The following is a 22,402-nucleotide window of genomic DNA, read 5'->3' on the forward strand; positions in this document are numbered from 1 at the left end:
ATGTGGGTATAGTAACTAACTACATGATCGAAAAGGTAGATGACGAGTTTTCAAACCATTCTATGTAGATCTTCATCATCCAAATCGTCCATCATCAAAGCTTGCTGTTCCAGTGCGATCTGTTTGCCTCCTGACCTGCCTAGTTGTGCCTTCCTCGCTGTCCACAGATAATCCATCAAAAACGCAAGCATTAAGCCGCAGAAACTACCTAATATATTGGCCAAAATATCATACCAATCAAATGAGCGATACTAAAAAAAAAAAAAAAAAAAAAGGAAGAGAGAGAGAGAGACGGTCAGATTACGTTATTACGTTCTCCATATATTTTATCTAACTTTCTTTATCCTATTCTTACCGGTAACAGTCCTTGAATGAATTCGCTGCCAATAGTCAAAGCAAAAAGAATAATAGTTGTCAAGATAAGGTTTCGTCGAAATGAGAGATTCCAAAGATAATACAGAAACACACTTAGGATACAAAAGGTACCAAAATGGAGCACCTTGTCATTGATGCGTTCATGAAGATGGATAGGAGCAAAACCAAGAATGCCCATAATGAGTAAAAGGAAAAAAAGTATCACCAAGACATAGAATCGCATATATTTATATAGAATCTATCTATTAATTGAAACCAAAAAAAAAAAAAAAAAAAAAAAGAGGAACAACACCCTTTTTTTTTTTCAGAGCAATATTCGTCCAAGCTATGTTTTAAGCTCCGGTTTCATTTCTTGTTTTCTTTTTTTTCTCTCTCTTTTTTTGCTTTTTTTTTTTTTCTTCCTCCTCACTTTTTTTTATTGTTGTTCGTTTTGCGACTTTTCATTGAATACTATGGTCAAAACAACTATTATTGCTCGGGTATCGGATGGTTTACCGTTAGCAGCGAGTATGGATGATGAACAGGTAAGAAATTGAAAACAGGATGGAATATAATGATATAGCTAAATACGTGTTTGATTTTCATAGGTGGAAATGGAATTGGCCGAATACAAAGGACAAGCTAAATCTATTTTTAAACGACTCAATACGAACTCTGAACCAAGATGTTCTATTGAATCTGGGAATTATATCTTTCAGTAAGCAAAAAAAAGAAAAGAAAAAAAAAGGGTTCATTGTCATATTTGAACTAAGTGTCTCAACTTTTTTTTAAACTTATAGTTATATCATAGAAGGTAGTGTTTGTTATCTTTGTATATGCGATAAATCATACCCACGCAAACTGGCCTTTAGCTACTTGGAGGAACTTGCTAAAGAATTCAATATGAGTTATGGCAATGAAGTGGATAGACCTGGATTACGACCTTATGCTTTTGTCAAATTTGGTAAAAGATGAAATAGAGTTACATTTAATAATTTATCAACTACATTATTCACCTCTCTTTTTTTTTTTTTTTTTGTTAGATACATTCATGCAAAAAACGAAAAAGATATACCAAGATACTCGAACCCAAAGCAATTTGACAAAACTGAATGAAGACTTACAAGATGTGACCCGTATTATGACCAAAAATATGGAAGATCTTTTATGGAGAGGCGATAGTTTGGATAGTAAGTTGAATCAAATCGTCATATATAATAAATTTTCATCATCTTTTTTTTTCTTTGATAGAAATGAGCCATATTTCTGGTGAATTGAAAGACAGCGCCAAAATGTTCAAGGATAAGGCTCGTCATCTCAATCTTCAAGCATTGTATCGAAAGTATGGACCACCTGTTATTATTGGTTTAGTTATTTTAACTGTTATCTTAGTACGTTATTATTACTTCTAATCTTTTATATATAAATATATAAATATGAATAAAAAACAAACATGATTTTTTTTTCTTTAAAAAGTGATAATGACTATTGTGTGATTATAACCGTATGTCAAAAGTTAAATGTACCTTGGTAGAAAGATTTGATGGATTTTTTATGACAGGGGATAAGGTGTAAGTGGGGACAAAAATGAACTGACCAATAGAAAATGAAGAAATATGCATTAAAATCAAAAATTTCAATATATCAAAAGTGAAGAGAAAAAAAAAAAAAGAAAAGAAAAAGACTCAATCAGTTACTATTCTAACTATAATAATCAGAAAAAGAAGGATCAAATGAAAATTATATATTCGGATGAAAAAAAAAAAAAAAAAAAAAAAAGAAAGCATTTTAAATATGGTGTACACGGGTTTCAGACAAATCAAACGGCGTGACTCCAAAAATCATGCATTCATTTTTTTGGGGGGAACAGAAAAAGGAAAAAAGAGCTTCTTTTTTTTTTCTCACTCTCTTTCTTTTTGTTAATTTTTTAATCTTCTCATGGACTTCGAAATAGATCATTACTTGGAACAACGAAATTCTTCAAGCGATGATAGCTTCTCCATAGACGAAGATAATACTTCTAATAAACACAATATATATCCTAGTTTACAACGATTCAAATCTCTTTTTCGACATGAACAAAAAGTCAAACAACGAGAACCTACCATGTCTTCAAATTCTTGTTCACCAAAACCAAGTTTAGATCCTCGACAAAGAAGATATTCACAACTACCTTTGACTCCACCAAAACCTGAAATATTATCTACTCCTCAACCTCAAGTAAAGAAATATATATATATAATATATATAAACTTTATTCATTCATTTTTATATATTTAGATAATAAAAAAATTGACAATAGATATATGCAAAACGTATAAAAAATGTGATCCTTCTTTTCGATATGATCCAAAACATAATCCAAGAAGAGTTTTAACAAAACCTGGTACACCTTATAGGAATAATGGATTTGATAATCGCAATTCTGATTATATTCTTTATGTCAATGGAGGATTAGGGGGAAAGTAATTCAACATATATATATATATATACTTAAATATATAAATATAAAGAAAGATTGATTATTATTATTATTATTATTATTATTAGATATGTTGTATTGGAATTATTGGGATTTGGTACTTTTGGTCAAGTAGCAAAATGTCGAAATACATTAACAGGTGAAATTGTAGCTATCAAGGTTATCAAGAATAAACCAGCCTATTTTAGACAAAGTACTGTTGAAGTCGAAATTCTCAAACTAGTAAGAAAAACAAATAATATATATATGAATTTCTTTTGGATGCTTATTTTTTTTTTTTTTTATTTAGTTGAATCGAAAATATGATCCAAATGATCAACATCATATTTTAAGATTATTGGAACATTTTATGTATAAACATCATCTTTGTCTTGTATTTGAATTACTCTCTGTCAACTTATATGATCTCATCAAACAAAACTCATTCAAAGGATTATCAACAAAATTGATACGATCATTTACAGCCCAATTATTAGATGCTTTGGTGATATTGAAAGAAGCAAAAATTATTCACTGTGATTTAAAACCAGAAAATATATTACTAAAAACGTAAGTGTATATCATGTGAACTTTTTTTTTCTTCTTCTTTTAATTTTAATTTTTATTTTTATTTTTTTTTTTTTTTACCTAGTATGGAATCTCCTGTCATTAAGGTGATTGATTTTGGTTCAGCTTGTCAAGAAACAAATCAAATGTACTCTTATATCCAATCAAGATTTTATCGTTCTCCAGAAGTATTACTTGGATTGGATTATACCTCGGCTATTGATATGTGGTCTTTTGGTTGTATTGTAACTGAACTATTTCTTGGTTTACCCTTATTTCCTGGTACTTCTGAATATAATCAACTATCAAGAATCATCGATACTTTTGGGTAAATAAAATAAAAAAAAAAAAAGATTTGATATCGTGTCTCATCATCATATTATTATCATTATTATTATTATTATTATTATTATTGTAGATTACCACCAAATCATATGATAGAACAAGGAAAACATGGTGGAAAATACTTTAATATATCAAGAGACACTAATGGTCAAGTACATTACACATTCAAATCAAGGAAAGTTTATTCAGCAGAACAAAACAAACATGAAAAACAAAGTAAGCAATACTTCGGTACAAGTCAACTAGATTCTCTTATTTTGGATTTCCCATGGCCAAAAAAGGAAATGAGTCAGTCTGCTATTGATCATGGTAAGGAACATGAAATCATGACAATGACTTACAAATTAATATATATTTTTTTTAGAATTATCAAGTAGAGTACTTTTATTAGATTTTATTAAACGTGTGATGTGCTATGACCCTGATTTACGAATGACACCTCAAGAAGCATTACAACATCCTTTTATTTTACATCAATCATTATCACCAACACCATCTGAACGTTTGATATCATCATCACCATCACCGCCACTATCAATCAAAAGTGATACTAGTCATTCTCCCAATGATATGGAATGTATATGCAGTGTATCCAAACAATTCAACAACCACTGTCCCAACCTTTAGAATGATATGTCTTCGGTGAATCAAATAAAATATATTCTCTATAGAGCACGGACCTTGGAACCAATCATTCTCCACTTACCTACCTTGGATTTCCCTTTTTGTACACAGGATTATACAATTTATTTTTATCTCTTGTATTAATAAAAAAAAAAGTAGTATTTATGAATATCAATATTGTTGTTACGGATGTTGTTATTGTTGTTGTTGTTTTTTTTAAAGAAAAAAGAAAGTACCTTTTTTTTTTGGCGATCGCAAAAAATCTTCTATTTTAGTTGTCAACTTTTAGTCAAAAAGATTTTTTTTTTTTAAAAAAAAAATGTCTTACCCCACAGGAGTTCCCTGCCCAATGATGTGTAATTAGATGAAGTCCCGAAGAAAGGAGAGATGTGCTTTAAAGTGGAGAAGAAAAAAAAAAACTGGGGCAAAGCAGGAATTCCACGGAATAACTTTCCTCATTAACTGTACATGCTTCTCCCTCTCTCTCTGTGTGTGTGTGTGGATGATGCGGCTTAATATAGTGTGGAGTGAAAACCCGAGCGGGAACTCGATTTGGTTAGTCATGGTTAGAGTAACCAACAGAATCACTACTATTTGACACTTGAAACTTTATTACAATTATCCCTTCATTGGTTGAAAATTCTGGCCAATTGTTCTCCCTTTCACTTCAATCTACTTGGTCAAAGAGAAAGAAGAATGCAATCAAGATCTTTAAGATGATAAACATCACATCCGTACATTCGCTGTTAATACTTTTTTAGTTCGTAGAACGAAACCATCATCATATTTTGCGCCATTTTACTACTACTATACTCTATGCGTTTCCCGGCGCCCAAATTTTCAGCGTCCGAGTTCTCACGGGCCCAGCCAATCAGAAAAGATTCTATTTACGGAGTTTTGCATACCCTGTATATAATATCCCATTCAATCGATCGATTTTTTTTTGTTCTTTTTCTTCTCTTTACTTTTTTTTTTTTTTTTTTTTTTTACCCCACACATACACACACTCCCTTCAATGGAATCCACTATGGAAGACAATACTATCACTAGTGAATATGGTTACAAGACCAATGTCTATGCTGAAAAGAATGAACAAATGATCAAGGTTTGTACTTATCTCGAACAACTTGGTTTCCTTCCCAAGGAATTGGTCAAGAATGAAGTTCAATGGTTTTATAGGTAAGAAATAATTAATTCAACTTGGGGTGACAAAAGAGAATAAAAAAGTGCTCATCTTTTTTTTTTTTATGTTCATTAGCAATTTGAACATTGATGACTATTATTTTGCTCTTGAAACCGTGGAAACCATTGCTAACCATATCATGTCTCTTTATGGTGCCAAGATTACTGCCTACACAAACAAGGATGATATGCTTGATATCAATCTTCAAAAGGAAACTGATGAATCATCAGTATATATTCATACTTCTCTTCCTGGTGTATCTCAAGTACATGGACCTGAAAATGAACGAAGGTAAGAGAAAAAAAAAAAAAAGGAGAAAGGGAAATATGAAACAGTGGGTAACAACTGCTCTTTTTTTTTTTTTTTTTTTTTTTTTTTTTTTTTTTTTTACATAGAATTGATGACCTCTACTTGGATGTTTCTACTCCTGCCAAGGCTTATCGTGTTGAATCATACCGCTCCAGTGCTGCTGTATCCTCAGATCAAGCTCATTCTCCTCCTCTTCGTAGTTACTTTGTCACCAAGTGTCAATTTGCCAATCCTGAACCTACTACTGCTCAAGAAACTGATATCCACCAAGTTGCTGATCAAACTTTCTTAAAGAAGGCTACTGAACATACTCTCAAGATCTATTCTGGTGTGATGTGTGATGTTCTTCAACGAACAGGTCCTGTCATCAAGATGTTTGAAGTACAAGGTAGTCGTGAACGTCGTATCATCATTGGTTACCGTCAACGTTCCACCAAAGGTTTCTTCTCTGCCATGTCTGATTTGTATCATTACTATGATTTGTATTCTACCAGAAAATATGTCGGTATGTCGTTATCAATATGTGTTTTATTTAATAATTCAATCTAATTAATTTTTTTTTATTAGAACAATTCTCCAATGGTGTTACTATTATGGGATTGTACTTGAACCCTCTTCCTAATACCAAGTCTGTTCCCATTGAACAATCTATCTATCAAGTCATGAAAGAAACTTCCCTTTTGTATTGTTTACCCAAGTCTCCTTTACAAGAATTTTTCCAAACTGGCAAGCTCTCTGTACAAGAAACTGTTTATGGTTATGTCATCTGGATCTTCTCTCAACACTTTTTGAATCGACTTGGCAAGGAATATCTTTCTTTGACTCGTATTTTAGATGCTAACAATCCTCTCCATGAAGAAGTTTTGTCAAAAATGAAGAAACGTCTCCGTCAAGATACTTTTACTCGTGAATATATTTTGGAAATCATCAAGCGATACCCTGAACTTATCAAGTTGTTGTATACTCACTTTGCCAATGTCCACTATGTTAATCAACGTGAACAATCTCTACAACCAACCATCTCCTACCAACGTATGACTACTCAAGAATCTTTGAATGATGAACAGTTGATCAAGAAGATTGCTAATACTACTCTTAATGCACATGAACAACTTGTATTTGAATCTTTCTTGACCTTCAACAAGAATGTCCTCAAGACTAACTTTTATCAATCTACGAAGGTGGCTCTTTCTTTCCGTATGGATCCCAGCTTTTTGCCTGAAATTGAATATCCCAACAAGCTTTATGGTATGTTCTTAGTCGTCGGTTCTGAATTCCGTGGTTTCCATTTGCGATTCCGTGATGTTGCTCGTGGTGGTATTCGTATCATCCGTTCTCGTAATCGTGAAGCCTACTCTATCAATCAACGTACCTTGTTTGACGAAAACTATGCTTTGGCTGCTACTCAACAACGTAAGAACAAGGATATTCCTGAAGGTGGTTCAAAAGGTACTATTTTATTGGACATTGATCAACAAGACAAACCTCTTGTTGCATTCGAAAAGTATGTGGATTCTATTTTGGATTTATTGATTGTTGGTCAATCTCCTGGTATCAAGGAAAAGTTGGTGGATTTGACTGGTAGACCTGAAATCTTATTCTTTGGTCCTGATGAAGGTACTGCTGATTATATGGATTGGGCTTCTCAACATGCTCGTCGTCGTGGAGCTAGCTTCTGGAAGGCTTTCACTACTGGTAAGAGTCAATCTCTTGGTGGTATTCCTCACGATACTTATGGTATGACTACTCGATCTGTACATCAATACGTTCTTGGCATCTATCGTACTTTTGGATTGAAAGAAGAAGAATGTACTAAATTACAAACTGGTGGCCCTGATGGTGATCTTGGTTCCAATGAAGTCAAGATTTCTAAGGACAAGACTGTGGCTGTTGTGGATGGATCTGGTGTGCTTTATGATCCCACTGGTATCAATCGTACTGAATTGTCTCGTTTGGCTAATCAACGTCTAATGATCAGTAATTTTGATGTATCTCTTTTGTCTGAAAATGGTTTCCGTGTTTTGGTGGATGAAAATGGTGTACAATTGCCTAATGGTTTGGTGGTTGAAAATGGCTTACAATTCCGTAATACTTTCCATACTAACAGTCTTGCTTCTGCTACTGTGTTTGTACCATGTGGTGGTCGTCCTGAATCCGTTGATCTTTCCAATGTCAACAAACTTATTCAAGAAGATGGTACTCCCTTATTCCAATACATTGTGGAAGGTGCCAATTTATTCTTTACTCAAGAAGCTCGTTTACGTTTGGAAAAACAAGGTATTGTGATCTTTAAGGATGCTTCAGCAAACAAGGGTGGTGTGACCTCATCTTCTTTGGAAGTGTTGGCTGCTTTGGCTTTCAATGATGCTGAATTTGAAGAACATATGTCTGTCAAGAATGGTCAAGTGCCTGCTTTCTATGAAGCTTATGTGAAAGAAGTACAAGAAATCATTGAACGTAATGCTCGTATTGAATTTGAAGCTTTATGGCGTGAACACAAGAAGACGAAGCAACCCATCTCCATCTTGTCTGATGAACTCTCTGTCGCCATCGTTCAACTTCAAGAACAATTACAAGAAGCTGGTTTATGGTCTAATGTTTCTTTACGTGAATCTGTCTTGTTACGTGCATTCCCCAAATTACTTTTGGAAAAGGTCGGTTTGGAAACTTTGTTGAAGCGTGTACCTGAAAACTATGTAAAGGCTATCTTTGGTGCTTATTTGGCCTCTCAATTTGTTTACAAGTATGGTGCTCAACCTGATCATTTCGCCTTCTTTGAATTCATGCGTACAAACTACTACCAAGGTGTCGATGAATAGATTTCTCCTTATTTAGCACCATCATCATCATTATTATCATTATCATCATTAGTATTTTTTAGAATTTCATTTCGTTTTTCCATTATCACTTAATATTATTCACTGATTATTCTATATATTTTTTTTCTTTTCCTTTTTCTTTTCTTTTCTTTTTTTTGTGTGTGTATATGTGTGTGTGTGTGTGTGTGTTTTTTTTTTTTTTTGATCACTCAACATATCTCTCTTTTTCATGCTTTAGTTTTTTATTTTTATTTTTCTTTTATTAACAACTCTCTTGTACATTTATACAAATAAAGTCATCCTACATAAAAAAAAAAGTTCCTGTACAAATCATCATGTAATTGTCATTAAATGTATGAATAATATAATTCATTATACAAGGTTTATCAATCTCCAATAAAATGGCAACTAATGTGCTAGTCTGAAGGCGACCATTTTTACCATCTCGCCAATCAAAATAATTTCAGGGCTTGAATTTTTTTTTTTTTCTTTCGGGCATTCAGATATTTTTCTCTTTTCTTTTTTCTTCTTACTTTCTTTTTTTTATATTAAACTCCCATTATGTTTTCTCTATATGATGATCTTCCTGCTCCCAAATCGAAGACTGATGAAGAGTCAAATTCAAATGCAACACAACAAACGACTTCACAGAATGGCAGCAATACAGCGTCATCGTCAACAACAGCAACAACAAAATCTGCTCCAACCGGTAAAATTGAAAATGATATATATTACATTGAATTTTTAAAATAATAACTCAACTGAATTATTATTATTTCATGTAGGTTGGTCCAATATACAACAATTTAGACCAGTGATGCGAAAACCAACTATTCAAGCCAAACCAAAACTCTTCAAACCGGTTATTCCGTCTGGTGCCACGATTGTATCCACTACCACCGTCAGCAAAGAAACGCCTTCCTCAACATCTAATATACCTTCAAATTCATCAACCTCAAAACCAACTACTTCCAACAATACAAAATCTTCTACCATTCTTCCATTACATACTAAATCGTATGTATCCACAGCTGACGATGTTAATGGTTTTCGCCAAAACAAGGTAAACAAACAAAAAAAAAAAAAAAAGAAAGGAAGTATCAAACTTTATATATATATTCAACATGACTACTTTGTCATCGTACCATATTTTAGAAAAAGGGCAAACAAGGTAAATCAAACCAACAGAATCAAGGTCCTCCACCAATTGATCTTTTTGAAGATTATGATCCAATGCGACCAACTGACTATGAACAATACAAAGAAGAACAAGAAATTATCAGACAGCAAGAAGAAAGACAACGAAGATCAAGACGTTCAAGTTATTCCTCAGATGAATCCTCCCGATCTCGTTCACCAAGTCCTAGACGACCTACACGTAAAGAACATATTTTCGATTCATTTTATTTTTTATTTATTTTTATTTTATTAATATGAATCAATCATTTCTTAGGTGGATATGCTCCACCACCAGATTTGTATACTACTACATCCTCAACATCACCAACACGTAGTCGATCTAGACATCACTCACGGTCTCCATCACCAACATCAAAATATGGGCCAAGATATATTCACCGTTCACCATCACCTCAATCAATTTCAACAAATACTCACGATACACCAACTGTCCATGAATCTGGCGATGATGCCTACAACAGAAGAGTAATGCTTGCTCAACAACAACAGCAACAACAACAACAACAACAACAACAACAAAATCCAAGGTAAAACATCCACTTTTTAGGTTTTAAGATAACAGGAAATTCAGCTCCTTTGATATGATTATATAGATCAATGGATGGAAGTACGGCATGGAAAATGATGAACAAGTATGGTTGGCAAGAAGGACAAGGTAAATGAAGGAAAAAAAAACACATAATAGTAAAATAATCTTTTTGGATTCATCGTTTTCATTTTTTTTTTTTTCATTAGGATTAGGCAGAGATGAAGATGGGATTCGGGAAGCCTTACAAGTTCAAGCTCGTGGAGATGGTAGTGGTGTGATCTTACCTATGCAACAACAGCAACAACAACAACAGAGGCAACAGCAACGTCAACTTAATAATAGCCGAGTGATTGTTTTAAAGAATATGGTGGGCCCTGGTGAAGTGGATGATTTGCTAGAACAGGAAACAGCAGATGAATGTGCCAAGTATGGACAAGTGGAACAGTGTCTTATCTATGAAGTACCTGATGGTCGAGTTAGGGACGATGAAGCCGTTCGAATCTTTATCAAGTTCTCCAATCCTCAATCGGCCATGACTGCCATTGGTGATATGCATGGACGGTATTTTGGTGGTCGTGTGGTCTCAGCAGAAATCTATGATCAAGATCGTTTTGACAAGTTAGATCTAGCTCCATGAACATTTTAACAAATAGTCATTGTAGTTATTATTAAATAAATGTGGTGATGATATAATGATGATAGAACCTTTTTTTTTTGAAGGTATCTTGTTTTTATTATGTATGTCAAATCTAACATTAAAAAGACAAATGATTCTATCTATACTTGAAAAAAAAGGAACTTTGTTTTTGATAAACATGGTTTTGACAATGATTCTTTATTATAGTTTTTATTAAGATAATGGTATTTGGCTATAATTAATGAGACAATAAATTTAGGAAGAGTGTTCATCTTGTTTTTCTTCAGCAGCAGCGGCCTTGAGACGTTCCAAACGTTGACGATTCCTTTTCAGTAATATTCTATTCACATTGGCCTTTTCAATATCGGTCATATCCTTCCAATTGTTTATGCGACTAAGAGTACCATCTTCATTCACAACTGTTATGGTCATATGTAAAAAAAAAAAAGATATGAGTATAGATCGATCTAACCAAAAAGATAAATGTTTCTTTTATAACTTACCAACAGGGCCAAGTTCCTTGAGTTTGTAAGTATCATCAATACCTACTTGCTGGACTGTTTCCTCAGCATTAGCTGGCAACGCAAGAAGAGGTTTTGCTTGGCTAGACATGACGGAACTTTTGGTATAGAAGAATCTTTTCGAGAGTTGTCGTAGCATGTACCAAAAAAAAAAAAAAAAAAAAAAAAAAAAGAATCTGATGGAACATTTTTTTTTTTTTGAAAAAAAAAAAAAAAAAAGCGGGAATCAAAATCATTCGAGGAACTCCAGGGCTGCCACTCCAGTTTTCAGGAAGAGAATACAACCCAAAGTTGCATTGACGATGAATAATTAATTACTATTTTTTTTTTCATGTGAAGCGCGTTCATTTCTTTCTTTCTTTCTTTTTTTTGCGTTTGATTAGAGATTTGTTTGCATTGGTTTTTGAATATATTTGCGGTGATCCTTGTTTTATACTTTTTATCACCTACAAACCATATTATTCAATTACGCAAAGTATCTATTCTTCTCCGCTATGAAAAAAACAATAGTAGTTACACAGTTGATGATGATATATGGATGATGATGATGATGACAGAATGGATAATGAGTAATCAGTAAAAGATGATAGATGATCGATATTGGATGAATGAAATGAAACATACTCTTTTTTTTTTTTCCTTTGAAAGTGACTTGAACGTCAGGTTAGCTTTTTTTTTGTAAATCATTCATCTTCCAATAAAAAGCGCCAAGCCCATTAGAAAATGATCAGTGATTGGATGAAAAAAAAACTTTACCAGAAATCAGATAAATATATATATAATACTTCTCCCGTTTGATCCGTTGATCCTTTTACATTATATTTCATTCTAAAAAAGAAACAATCATTTTGATTTCATATTCTCAAAAATGATAATTAATATGTTAGGATATGTTTTTTGAGTTTCGCATTATGTTCATGAGACAAACTAGACGAAAATCAACTCAAGAGGTGTTACTTACTATCTCCGCTACGTTGAATTTCGGAAAAGTTAAATTTTTAGACATTTCGTATTATTTTTTTCTCCTTTTTTCTTTCTGTTGTTAAACAATGTCTTGGGGTAAAAAAATATATATATATAAAAAGGATATGTAAACTTTGTACTAACTCTTTAGTTATTCTTATCTAATTTTTTTTTAGTGGCTTCTCTTCTTCTTACCTTGACTTATTTATTTACTTTGGTGTTGATTGTTTCTATAAAACTTTACGACGCGACATAACTTTTTAATGATCTGCTTGGATTGACCTACTTCAAGTAAATTTTAAAAAAAAAAAAAAAGCTTTGTATCTTATTCCATTTACTGATTATAGTTAACCCCAGGATGTGGATCCAATCGTCCTTCTTTAGTAGGCATCATCAACAACACCTCATCAAGTGGATCTGGAATGAATGCTAAGATTCTTCTTCTGATTCGTATTATGGCATCATTTTATTGGTTCTATTGCAACTGTATGACTTCGATATTTGCCTACAATATGATATTCTCTTTGTCTCAGCCTCCTTTTCTTCCTTAACTGTAAGTTTGATGTGCTCCTTTGGAACCTTCGGTACTGGATGTCAGGCTGAGCTCCGCCTACTTACTTCGGATGGTTCATAAGTTTAAATGAATTTTTGACGTCATTTGGATGAATATCCCTTTTGCTTTTGGTATATTATTGGATGGTCCCTGGATTGTTTTTCCTTTTTTTTTTTTCCTTCCGATGTGGCCTTTTTTTCCCGTTCCTTGGTTTGTATGGATTCGGTTGTAGAGGAAGAAACATCCATCGATAGAATGGGATGACTTACTGGCAAGAAGCGGTCAAGAACATTGGATGAACCTATGAAAAGGATGGCCTCTTGATGATGAATAGGAAATCATGATGATACTCCTGATTGGAACATCCTCTGATTTCCGCTGGTGTATTCTCTTGGTCAGAAAAAAGGAAGGAAGGTTATGGTCGAATGGTACACAAGATCTAGCAACAACTACAAATTGGCATCGGATGAAGTTCCTCTTTCAAATCGTGGGGACGTTCCTTGGATGGGAGAAACCGGTCTTTTTTGTATCGGGTTGGGTTTCTTTCGACTGGATGATCTATTATCAACGTCGCCTCAGCCTGTTACCTAACCGTTGGCAAAAAGGATCATCATATGCATGGTCTCGTCCTCCTTCCTTCCTTCATAAATCATTAGTTTAGGTTATATTACCTATAAAAAAAAATATCAATAAAAATTATATCAAAAAATATTCCTTTTTTTTTTGTCTTCGATTGATTTCTTTTTTTTTTTCTATCGGCTCTTTTTTTCCTTTTTCTTATTTTTGTACTACATCTACAGCGAAGAATAAATGTTTACCTTGTTTGTAAATCACTCACTTTTAGGTATGAATTTTTGGTCGGCGGTAAGGGATGATTTTGTGATACCTAAATTATGTTTCTTTTTTCATTTTTTCCCCCGATGAATGAGTGACCTCACGCTGCCATGCTTGTTCATGGTTATATTACATACAAAAAAAAAAAAAAAAAAAAAAAAAAAAAAAAAAAAAAAAAAAACTAAGTCCAGAAACAATCCCTAAAACATCAATTGTTTTTTCTTTGAACATACGTCTATTAAAAAAGAAAGATAACAAAGCTTCTTCATGGTTATGATGCCCAAAGTTGGATGATGGTGAGTGAATCCCAGCCAAAACAGTGTCAGTTGTATCCTTTTGTAACTCACGCAAAGTGATCATCACTATACCAAATTTGAATCAAATATAATTAAAGATACTCTCTTTCAATTGGATTAATAAAATTTATATCTCACCTTTATAAACTAAATTAAAAATGAAATGTCAATATCATCATCCCTCATCCAACAATAATCATCATCCAATAAAATTACCATCATTAGATTCTTCTCAAAAAAAGTAGTTTAACATCATCTAATCTCGTTTTATCCTGACACATAGCGTGCAATGATCACTAAAACATCTCGTCGATCTTTCGAAAAATTGCCTGGCAACCCCCTGACGATTTATTTTTACAGCCAAAGTTTGGCTGAGGAGTCCGAAAATTTTGGCTGTAAAATTCCAAAATTTTCAAAAAAAAAAAAAAAAAAAAAAAGATGTATATTTTATCTATGATTACTTCTTTTGTTAGTGGATCAAAAAGACAGCTTGTCGATATTGTAGTATAAAATACCAAAAAATAGTTTTGATGGCTCTTTTCCGTTTGCATTGATTTCTCTCTCTCTTTCATCTGGCTTTTATTGTGGTGACGCTTTGATTGATAGTTAGTTTTAGTTAATACTTGCTTTATTTTTTAGATTCTTCTTTAAAAAAATCATATTCATGTTTGATTATCATTATCTTTATCGTGTCCTCCAATAGCAGTCTTCAATCATTGGTATCCTACGTATTTACGATCATCATCATCATCAACCTTTGTCAATGCTGATCAGTACAAAAATATTATGGTAGTAAATCAAACAAATCAGCTTCCAGATTAGACAATAAAATCAATCTTCTATACAGAGTACAAAACAAATAAATGCACATATCATTGATTTCAGAATTTAATGAAATGTCAGAACATTTATTCCTGTATCAAAGGTAAAATATAAATCATGGATGATATCATGGAAATCTGATGAATAAATAGGGAAATAATCAAGGATGCCTATTGTATGGAAAGGGAAGTAGACAAAAAAAAATAGAAAGTAAGGGTAATATGTGTAGACATGAAGAAACTATTCTAAAGTCCTTGTTGAGATAGATAGGTATGTAGTAGACTAACAACAGGTACCATTTTGAGTTTCTTCGCTCAAGGAACTATTTTGAACAGGGCCCAACCGGATACCGGATGTCTAATCAAAAGTATGTATGTAATGATAGAATTTGAGTCACTTGATAAATACCTTTTTTTTTTTTTTATTTTTTATTTTTTTTATTTTTTCTATTTGACTTTACCTCATTGCTTGTAAATACACCAGCTTTGATTTTTTCATAAACATCCTCAGCGGTCTTGACAAATACTTCTTCTACGTTACTAGAAGATTTAGCCGATGTTTCCAAAAAGAGAGAGATACCATTTTCTTTTGCAAAACGTTCTGCCTCTTCAGTTGAAACTTGTCTCTGACTTTCTTCCAAATCTGATTTATTGCCGACTAAAACCACGGTAGTTTGAGGATTGGCATGTCGTTGAACATCTAAGGAGATAATAATATTTTTTTTAAAAAAAAAAAGATATCGATTAGGATAATCCACTAAAAAAATATCCATTTTTTCTTCTTTCATTCATTTACCAGCCAACCAGGTAGAGATATGTTCAAAACTTTCACGCCTATGAGAAAAGAGACAAAGAGGGAAAGAGAGAATAAGAAATGATATTAATAAAAAAAGAGAAATATAAATCTTCTCCTTATTTTCATCATTCTTATTACCTTGAAATGTCATACACTTGCACAAAAAGGAAATCAAAAAGTAAAGAACGAGGTTAGTAAAATGATATAAGGGAAATCAACCTAAATGATATTCTAATACCTAACAGAGCACCAGCAGCACCACGATAATAGCTCTATAAGAAGGAATATATGTTGATGAATATAGAATACCCTTTCATGACTATACCTACCTGTGTGATACTTCTAAAGCTTTCTTGTCCAGCCTAACAGAGAAAGGGAAAAAAAAAAAAAACGAGTTGAATATAGTAACCATATCGTATTATTTTTGAACCACTTCCAATTCCTTTTTTTTTTTTTTTCTATGAATATTACCGTATCCCATATTTGTAACTTGATTTGTTTGCCATCCACCGTAATGAATCTTGTACCGAATTCGACACTTTAAAAATAATAAAAAAATTAAGTAATAAAGACTATTTGTTCTTTTATGAGGTAACTTTACCCGATAGTAAGTTCACGACCAGCATAAAAACGTTTATCTGTGAATTGTAACAATAGACAAGACTATCATCCCCAAGGATGAAAAGGCGAAACAAAAAAGAAATAATGAGGAAAAGAGTATCAGATCCAAACCATAGTCTAGAATAACTAAATTTACCTTGCCGACGCCTATAAATAAATAAAATCGTTCATGATATAGAACACATAAGACATACAAATAGTAAGATGGCTAGTTTTTTGTTTTTTTCTTTTTTTCAATTCTTTACCCGAGTCACCAACGATGATATACTATTTTATTTTGTTTCAGTTTTGGTTTAGATTAAATTAATAAATATATCTAGTCACTTATAATAATATAAAGAATACTTACTTTAATGATATAGCTGTAATTTGACATGATATTGGTTTTTATAGATAAAGCACACAAACAGTAGAGAAGAAGAAAAAGAAAGAGAAAAATTGAGGGAAGCGGCATGAGTAAGATTTTTTTTTTAACATCTGCAAACGGGACTTGAAATCATGAGGAAGGGGAATGAAGGGAGTGTGACATTGGCGTAGGCACGAATCATATTGCAATCGTAAAATCTAACTACATCAATGTATCACAGATTGTTTTTATCATTATATATAAACCCAAGCTCTATCTATAATACAAATGTAAATAAAGCCTTTTCTTTTTTTCATAAATCAAAAAAAAAAAAAAAATAAATTAAAGATTAAATTACTAGAACTGAAATATATCTTTCGCTAGTAAAAGTAAAAAGGTTTCTAGTTATAGCTATACATTTTAAAAAAAACAAACTTAATTTACGTTTTATCTTTCAAGCGTGGTTGCATGAAATTGTATAACAAATATCCATTCTATATACAATGTCAAAATATAATAGTAGAAACTTTTCTTTTATTCATAAATTAAATCAAATATAAATAAAACTGAACTAAAACTAAACTAAAACTAAAATCAAATCATATCAGTCACTAATAAAAGACAAAAAGATATCATATTTAGTAACCAACATATAATATTTCATCTTTCTCACTTACCGTTCATGGGCATTTCGTCAATTTGAGTACTATAATATTGTTCAATATCACGAAGAATCTTTAAATCATCGTTCTTGACAAAGTTGATGGCAACACCTTTACGACCGAAACGACCTGATCGACCAATTCTATGGATGTAATTTTCCCGGTTGGTTGGCAAATCGTAACTAGCAACAAAAAAAAAAAAAAAAAAAAAAAAGGAATAAGTGAATCATCCAATCACTACATATATTGATTTTCTGTCTTACTTGATAACCAATGATACTTGTTGAACATCAATACCACGAGCCCATACATCCGTAGTGATTAAGACACGACTAACAAAAGAGAATGATATGGTAAGTTCCTTTTTTTTCTTCTTCTAAAAAAAAAAGGAAAACTTTATCTTTCCTAACTTACCTTGCACCTTGACGGAATTCATTCATAATAGCATCCCGTTCCTTTTGAGGCATTTCTCCATGCATAGCTGATACTGTAAAGTTAGCTTCTCGCATTTTTTCTGTCAACCAATCAACCTATTCATAAATCTTGTTAGTCCATTTCTATAGAATATTATAAAAAAAAACACTTTTTTTTTAAATTCAATTTTACCTTTCGTCGAGTGTTGCAAAAGATAACAGCTTGAGTAATAGTAAGGGTGTCATAAAGATCACATAAAGTATCGAATTTCCATTCTTCTTGTTCTACAGCGACAAAGAATTGTTTGATACCTTCCAAAGTCAATTCATCACGTTTCACCAAGATACGAATAGGGTCGGTCATAAAGTTTTGAGTCATTTGAAGTACATCGTGAGGTAATGTTGCTGATAACAAGACCACTTGTGTTGATGGAGGCAAATGTCTATAGATATCGTATATTTGATCTTTGAATCCCAAGTTAAGTAGTTCATCCGCTTCATCCAAAACAAGCATCTTGATATTACGTGTGCGCATGCTTCGTCGTCGAATCATATCATAAACACGACCAGGGGTACCAGAGACAACATGTACACCATTTTCCAATCGACGCATATCTTCACCAACGTTGGTTCCACCAATGCAAGCATGACATTGTACATTCATATAATCCCCTAATGCCAGTACTACACTTTGAATTTGTGTTGCTAGTTCACGTGTAGGTGACAAAATCAAAGCTTGTGTTTCGCGTACTGTTGTATCGATTGTTTGTAAAACTGAGATGGAGAACGTTGCTGTTTTACCAGTACCAGACTGTGCCTGAGCAATCACGTCACGTCCTCGAGTAATGGGTACAATTGCTATAATATAATAATGTTAATGATAATTTAGATTGGTCAGTCATATTAAAATAAAAATGAATCCATCCCGTTGTCATCTTACCTCGTTGTTGAATAGCTGAAGGTTTTTCGAAATTGTAAGCATAGATACCACGAAGTAAGTCTTCTTTCAAGCCAATGGAATCAAATGTAGGAACTACCTTGACCTGTATGATAATAAGTATCGTCGCACAGCATAGGTACATATATGTATAGGTTCGTATTGAAAAGATGAATATACATAAAAAAAAAAAAAAAAAAAAGAAGAGAATCATCCATTAGTATATTTACAATAACCTAGATGAATAATATTAGAATGACTTACATTTTCAGAGGTTTCGAAAGCAAGCTTGTCATCTTTTGAGTGATCGAAGGACATTTTGGAAGATGATATATATATAAAAGAAAAAAAAAAGTTAAGGAGCGAAAGAAGAAAAAAAAAAAAAAAAAAGAGAGACAAAGAAAGCTACCAAGAGGCTTATAACAAGTATTTCATATTCCGCAGCGATAAAAGTATAGATTTTATTGGTCAGTTTTCGTATCATTGAGAGAAGAGGTAAAGGTAACAGGATGATGACAGTAGCGACTAAAAGGTTGATTAGGGTCAAGGGAAAGAAGCTGGTTTTCATTGGAAGAAGTGGAAGTAGATAAAGGTAATGAGGAATGACTTGGGAGAAAAACAGAAGAGAAACCAAAATAAGTATTGGGTAATATGGAAGTATAAGGTGGAGCTTCACCCCAACCATCGTCGTCGTCATTGCTTTTAGAATAGGTTGTTCCTGTAGAATTTATTGTTGTTTTTGTATTTAGCCATGATGGTGCTTGTTCTTCATTCTGGGTTGTAGGTATAGTTGGCCATTGTTTCAAGGATTCATTCTTTGTATCAGTTATTGGAGTTGAATTGGTAATGTGTGTTTTATTTAGTTGTTTTGATAAAGAATCGTCAATAGTTCCAATACTGAAATGAGATAGTTGTGTTATCAGATTATCTTCATCGGTATTCATTTGATAATATATACATATATAAAAAGCATAAGAGAGAGAGAGAGAAGAAGAAAAGAGTTTTTTTTTTTTTTTTGCAGAGAAAAAGAGAGAGGGGTTTCAAATACTTAGTTTTTTTTGTTCTTTTTGCTTGGATCATTGTGTATCTTACGAAGATTAGATTTTCCAAGAAAAATAATAATAATAATAATAAAAAATCCATAATATACTGTTTATAGATGAAAGATCTAATGAATGAGAAGGAGAGAACAAACTTCCAATTGCCTTATATGGTGATAGAATATGAAAATCTTACTTTGGAAAGTTATTCATGGAGCAGCTTCTCTTGTGCATTCTTTTTTTTTTTTTAATGTCAGTCGGCATTCACATAGAAATATAGAATTTATTTTCCCATTGGTCAAAAAAGTCATCAAGTATCAAGGTTTAATTGATTAAGCTAATAAGCTAATGCTCAACACAAAAAAAAAAAAAAAAAAAAAAGGGAGACAATATACTACAAATATTTTCCAAGAAAAAAAAAAAAAAAGGAGTAAAAAGATAAGACGAAATGGGAACGCCGAGAACACCCCGCATCATGATGATTTCTCTAACCAATCATTGAAAATAGTTCCATCCACGGAGTACCAAGCATAGACCTCGTTTGTATCTTGGTCAATGGAATGATATGAAAAAAGTCTCTCTCTCTTTCTCTCTTCCCCCAACTTATTTCAATATCCGCAATTATTCCTTGGACGAGACATTTTTTTTTTTCAGTTCCTTTTTTCTTTCCCCTCGTTCCACTTTACAAAACCTGCTTTTTTTTTTCTTGTCTTTTTTTTCTTTTTTCTTTCATCCTTTTCTTTTACGATCAAGGTAAAAACAACAACAACAACAAGACTGTGCTATGCTACCAACAAGGCATGCCTCTATTACTGACCGTCATCGTCCATCTTCAAGTAATCCTATTCCTGTGCAGTCAAAGTCAACTTCTAAGCAAGATGACAATTATTATCACCAGCACTCCTCTGATTATACCCTTGAGCCTACTTACGCTGAATTTTTATCCACTCATCATGATTGGTTAGATCCATATGCTATTAGTCCATCAGAAGATACCTCATCTCAACGACACAAACGATCAACTACTTGTGGCATAAACAGTGACTCTTCGACCATGGTATATGCGACTGCTTTACGACCTAGAGCGAAGTCACTTCGGGATACGACAAGAACAGGTTCAGTTACTACGTCAAACAACAATAGAGATAACTCTTGTATACAATCAAGTTTTTCTACAGACAAAAAATGGATGGACAAAACAACAAAACATTCACACCCGCCACGCGCAAGATCTCGTATTTTGAAATCACCTCCTCCACCACCTTCTTTGGACGTCGATAAACAACCTCCTAGTTTACCTAATGTTGATGTGCAACAAATCAAGAATGAACTATCAGTTTCGGACTCATCACCGTGCCATTATATTGGAGAAGACAATAAGTATCCAAATCATCATCATCATCATCATCATCAACAACGACAAAAAAGCGATCCACAACCAAGGCGACAAAAATCTATACAGTATCATCATCAACATAATTTATCAGCAACCTCAAAGGAAACAGCTTCTGTGATTAGTAACGTCAAAAGGAAACTTAGCTTAAAGGATCGTGTTCATCGGGATACTACACCTGATCAGATCAATGCTCTATCTATTGCAAATCATCAACTTTCCTCTTCATCAGTGGCAAATGGAAACGACAATATCCCTGGACGTAGATCTCAAGTTTCTTCTCGAAATACATTATCTGATTACCAAGGTACAAGATCTTCTTCAGCTCGCCGCCGCTCAGTCTATTCTCCACCACCAAAGCCAAATGGTACTCACAATAAGCATTCAAATAAGGACGATGGATGGACTACTAGTGATGAAGATAGTTTCGTACTTGTTTCCAGTTCATCATCAACCACAATATCATCAACTGATCTATACAACTCTGGGTTTATTCCACCTGTACCTCCAGTACCAAAACACCATTCTATCAGAACACCAACAAATATCAATAGTGGCAGTAACACTCCATATATGGGTGGAAGTGGGGATGATATTTTATCTACAAAGTTATCTCATCAAAAAAGCAAATCTAGTAGGGGCACTTTTGGATCTCTAGAAGAAATCACACAGAAAACACTCCAACGTGAATCAAGTCATGGATCATTAGCTGATGCAGAAGGAAGTGGGAAAAGTTGTGACGAAATGGGTGATATGGATATGCGAACTCATCAGATAAGAAAATCGAAATCACGTCAACATTATCATCAACAACAACAACAACAATTAAATGGATCTATATCAAGTCATACAATCAAATCGGGAAATGCTGGCGGATATCCTACCTCTGGCAAACCAACGTCTCCAGTATCACGATCTATTAGAACTAGCAGCAGGAAGAATATGTACAATACTTCACCAAAATTATCAACTGCAACACAAAAGACAGAGGATGGAAAGAAAGTAGTCAATCGAAAAAGAGGACGAGTAAGTTAGATTATTTCAAAAAAAAAAAAAAAAAAAAAGGATGCGAATAATTTAATTCATTTGATTTATTTATTTATATAGACATTACCTGGAAGTTTGGCCACCCCACCACCTATCCCATCTATGCCTTTACCACCAATGAAGTTGGAACC

At 33.0% G+C, this 22,402-nt stretch overlaps 8 protein-coding genes across 8 annotated transcripts; 4 read left to right on the plus strand and 4 right to left on the minus strand.

Moving 5' to 3' along the window:
* Positions 1-50: 50 nt before the first annotated feature.
* On the minus strand, positions 51-553 carry BX664DRAFT_316372 (uncharacterized protein; the record flags this gene model as incomplete). The annotated part of the gene is made up of 2 exons (XM_051542715.1): positions 51-251; positions 356-553. The coding sequence occupies 2 exons, from the start codon at positions 551-553 to the stop codon at positions 51-53; spliced, it is 399 nt and encodes a 132-aa protein (XP_051398262.1).
* Positions 554-759: 206 nt separating this feature from the next.
* BX664DRAFT_337921 (Longin-like domain-containing protein) lies at positions 760-1,829 on the plus strand. The gene is made up of 5 exons (XM_051546329.1): positions 760-899; positions 963-1,072; positions 1,155-1,318; positions 1,398-1,544; positions 1,606-1,829. The coding sequence occupies exons 1-5, from the start codon at positions 828-830 to the stop codon at positions 1,764-1,766; spliced, it is 654 nt and encodes a 217-aa protein (XP_051398263.1). The 5' UTR covers positions 760-827; the 3' UTR covers positions 1,767-1,829.
* Positions 1,830-2,272: 443 nt separating this feature from the next.
* BX664DRAFT_283685 (kinase-like domain-containing protein) lies at positions 2,273-4,489 on the plus strand. The gene is made up of 7 exons (XM_051541604.1): positions 2,273-2,574; positions 2,635-2,819; positions 2,905-3,058; positions 3,126-3,385; positions 3,468-3,710; positions 3,801-4,036; positions 4,092-4,489. The coding sequence occupies exons 1-7, from the start codon at positions 2,293-2,295 to the stop codon at positions 4,352-4,354; spliced, it is 1,623 nt and encodes a 540-aa protein (XP_051398264.1). The 5' UTR covers positions 2,273-2,292; the 3' UTR covers positions 4,355-4,489.
* Positions 4,490-5,339: 850 nt separating this feature from the next.
* Positions 5,340-8,641, plus strand: BX664DRAFT_283687 (Glutamate/Leucine/Phenylalanine/Valine dehydrogenase-domain-containing protein; the record flags this gene model as incomplete). The annotated part of the gene is made up of 4 exons (XM_051541605.1): positions 5,340-5,530; positions 5,610-5,825; positions 5,930-6,348; positions 6,411-8,641. Coding segments are annotated over exons 1-4 (3,030 nt in total), but the record flags the coding sequence as incomplete, so codon positions are not given.
* A 526-nt stretch (positions 8,642-9,167) lies between these two features.
* Positions 9,168-11,096, plus strand: BX664DRAFT_337930 (uncharacterized protein). The gene is made up of 6 exons (XM_051546330.1): positions 9,168-9,371; positions 9,448-9,725; positions 9,818-10,040; positions 10,116-10,389; positions 10,456-10,517; positions 10,598-11,096. The coding sequence occupies exons 1-6, from the start codon at positions 9,224-9,226 to the stop codon at positions 11,026-11,028; spliced, it is 1,416 nt and encodes a 471-aa protein (XP_051398266.1). The 5' UTR covers positions 9,168-9,223; the 3' UTR covers positions 11,029-11,096.
* Positions 11,097-11,207: 111 nt separating this feature from the next.
* BX664DRAFT_337932 (uncharacterized protein) lies at positions 11,208-11,682 on the minus strand. The gene is made up of 2 exons (XM_051546331.1): positions 11,532-11,682; positions 11,208-11,447 (listed from the first exon to the last, which is right to left on the minus strand). The coding sequence occupies exons 1-2, from the start codon at positions 11,638-11,640 to the stop codon at positions 11,284-11,286; spliced, it is 273 nt and encodes a 90-aa protein (XP_051398267.1). The 5' UTR covers positions 11,641-11,682; the 3' UTR covers positions 11,208-11,283.
* Positions 11,683-15,006: 3,324 nt separating this feature from the next.
* On the minus strand, positions 15,007-16,871 carry BX664DRAFT_337935 (GTP-binding protein yptV1). The gene is made up of 11 exons (XM_051546332.1): positions 16,783-16,871; positions 16,679-16,700; positions 16,570-16,580; positions 16,414-16,475; positions 16,284-16,350; positions 16,142-16,174; positions 16,051-16,084; positions 15,951-15,966; positions 15,813-15,850; positions 15,478-15,716; positions 15,007-15,374 (listed from the first exon to the last, which is right to left on the minus strand). Exons 1-11 carry the CDS (start codon positions 16,807-16,809, stop codon positions 15,300-15,302), a joined length of 624 nt encoding a protein of 207 aa, XP_051398268.1. The 5' UTR covers positions 16,810-16,871; the 3' UTR covers positions 15,007-15,299.
* A 422-nt stretch (positions 16,872-17,293) lies between these two features.
* BX664DRAFT_283694 (ATP-dependent RNA helicase FAL1) lies at positions 17,294-19,160 on the minus strand. Its single transcript, XM_051541606.1, has 7 exons — positions 19,056-19,160; positions 18,795-18,897; positions 18,048-18,712; positions 17,856-17,971; positions 17,705-17,773; positions 17,457-17,623; positions 17,294-17,390 (listed from the first exon to the last, which is right to left on the minus strand). Exons 1-7 carry the CDS (start codon positions 19,107-19,109, stop codon positions 17,374-17,376), a joined length of 1,191 nt encoding a protein of 396 aa, XP_051398269.1. The 5' UTR covers positions 19,110-19,160; the 3' UTR covers positions 17,294-17,373.
* Positions 19,161-22,402: the final 3,242 nt, after the last annotated feature.

This window comes from Halteromyces radiatus, assembly GCF_025201355.1.
Source record: "Halteromyces radiatus strain CBS 162.75 chromosome Unknown BX664scaffold_6, whole genome shotgun sequence".
NCBI classification, from domain to species: Eukaryota; Fungi; Mucoromycota; class Mucoromycetes; order Mucorales; family Cunninghamellaceae; genus Halteromyces; species Halteromyces radiatus.

Excerpts from the sequence above, each read along its gene's own strand:
- BX664DRAFT_337921 (XM_051546329.1), top strand. The coding sequence starts at position 828 with ATGGTCAAAACAACTATTATTGCTCGGGTATCGGATGGTTTACCGTTA. Across the intron at positions 1,073-1,154 it reads TCTGGGAATTATATCTTTCA|TTATATCATAGAAGGTAGTG; the intron begins GTAAGCAAAAAA and ends TTAAACTTATAG. Across the intron at positions 1,545-1,605 it reads GAGAGGCGATAGTTTGGATA|AAATGAGCCATATTTCTGGT; the intron begins GTAAGTTGAATC and ends TTTCTTTGATAG.
- BX664DRAFT_283685 (XM_051541604.1), top strand. The coding sequence starts at position 2,293 with ATGGACTTCGAAATAGATCATTACTTGGAACAACGAAATTCTTCAAGC. Across the intron at positions 2,820-2,904 it reads AATGGAGGATTAGGGGGAAA|ATATGTTGTATTGGAATTAT; the intron begins GTAATTCAACAT and ends TATTATTATTAG. Across the intron at positions 4,037-4,091 it reads TCAGTCTGCTATTGATCATG|AATTATCAAGTAGAGTACTT; the intron begins GTAAGGAACATG and ends TATTTTTTTTAG.
- BX664DRAFT_337930 (XM_051546330.1), top strand. The coding sequence starts at position 9,224 with ATGTTTTCTCTATATGATGATCTTCCTGCTCCCAAATCGAAGACTGAT. Across the intron at positions 10,041-10,115 it reads AAGTCCTAGACGACCTACAC|GTGGATATGCTCCACCACCA; the intron begins GTAAAGAACATA and ends ATCATTTCTTAG. Across the intron at positions 10,518-10,597 it reads TGGTTGGCAAGAAGGACAAG|GATTAGGCAGAGATGAAGAT; the intron begins GTAAATGAAGGA and ends TTTTTTCATTAG.
- BX664DRAFT_337932 (XM_051546331.1), bottom strand. The coding sequence starts at position 11,640 with ATGTCTAGCCAAGCAAAACCTCTTCTTGCGTTGCCAGCTAATGCTGAG. Across the intron at positions 11,448-11,531 it reads CAAGGAACTTGGCCCTGTTG|TTGTGAATGAAGATGGTACT; the intron begins GTAAGTTATAAA and ends TGACCATAACAG.
- BX664DRAFT_337935 (XM_051546332.1), bottom strand. The coding sequence starts at position 16,809 with ATGTCAAATTACAGCTATATCATTAAA. Across the intron at positions 16,175-16,283 it reads AGTTACAAATATGGGATACG|GCTGGACAAGAAAGCTTTAG; the intron begins GTAATATTCATA and ends TTTCTCTGTTAG. Across the intron at positions 15,375-15,477 it reads GTGTATTTACAAGCAATGAG|ACATCCGGTATCCGGTTGGG; the intron begins GTAAAGTCAAAT and ends ACTTTTGATTAG.
- BX664DRAFT_283694 (XM_051541606.1), bottom strand. The coding sequence starts at position 19,109 with ATGTCCTTCGATCACTCAAAAGATGACAAGCTTGCTTTCGAAACCTCT. Across the intron at positions 18,713-18,794 it reads TTCAGCTATTCAACAACGAG|CAATTGTACCCATTACTCGA; the intron begins GTAAGATGACAA and ends ATTATATTATAG. Across the intron at positions 17,624-17,704 it reads CAAGTATCATTGGTTATCAA|TTACGATTTGCCAACCAACC; the intron begins GTAAGACAGAAA and ends TTTTGTTGCTAG.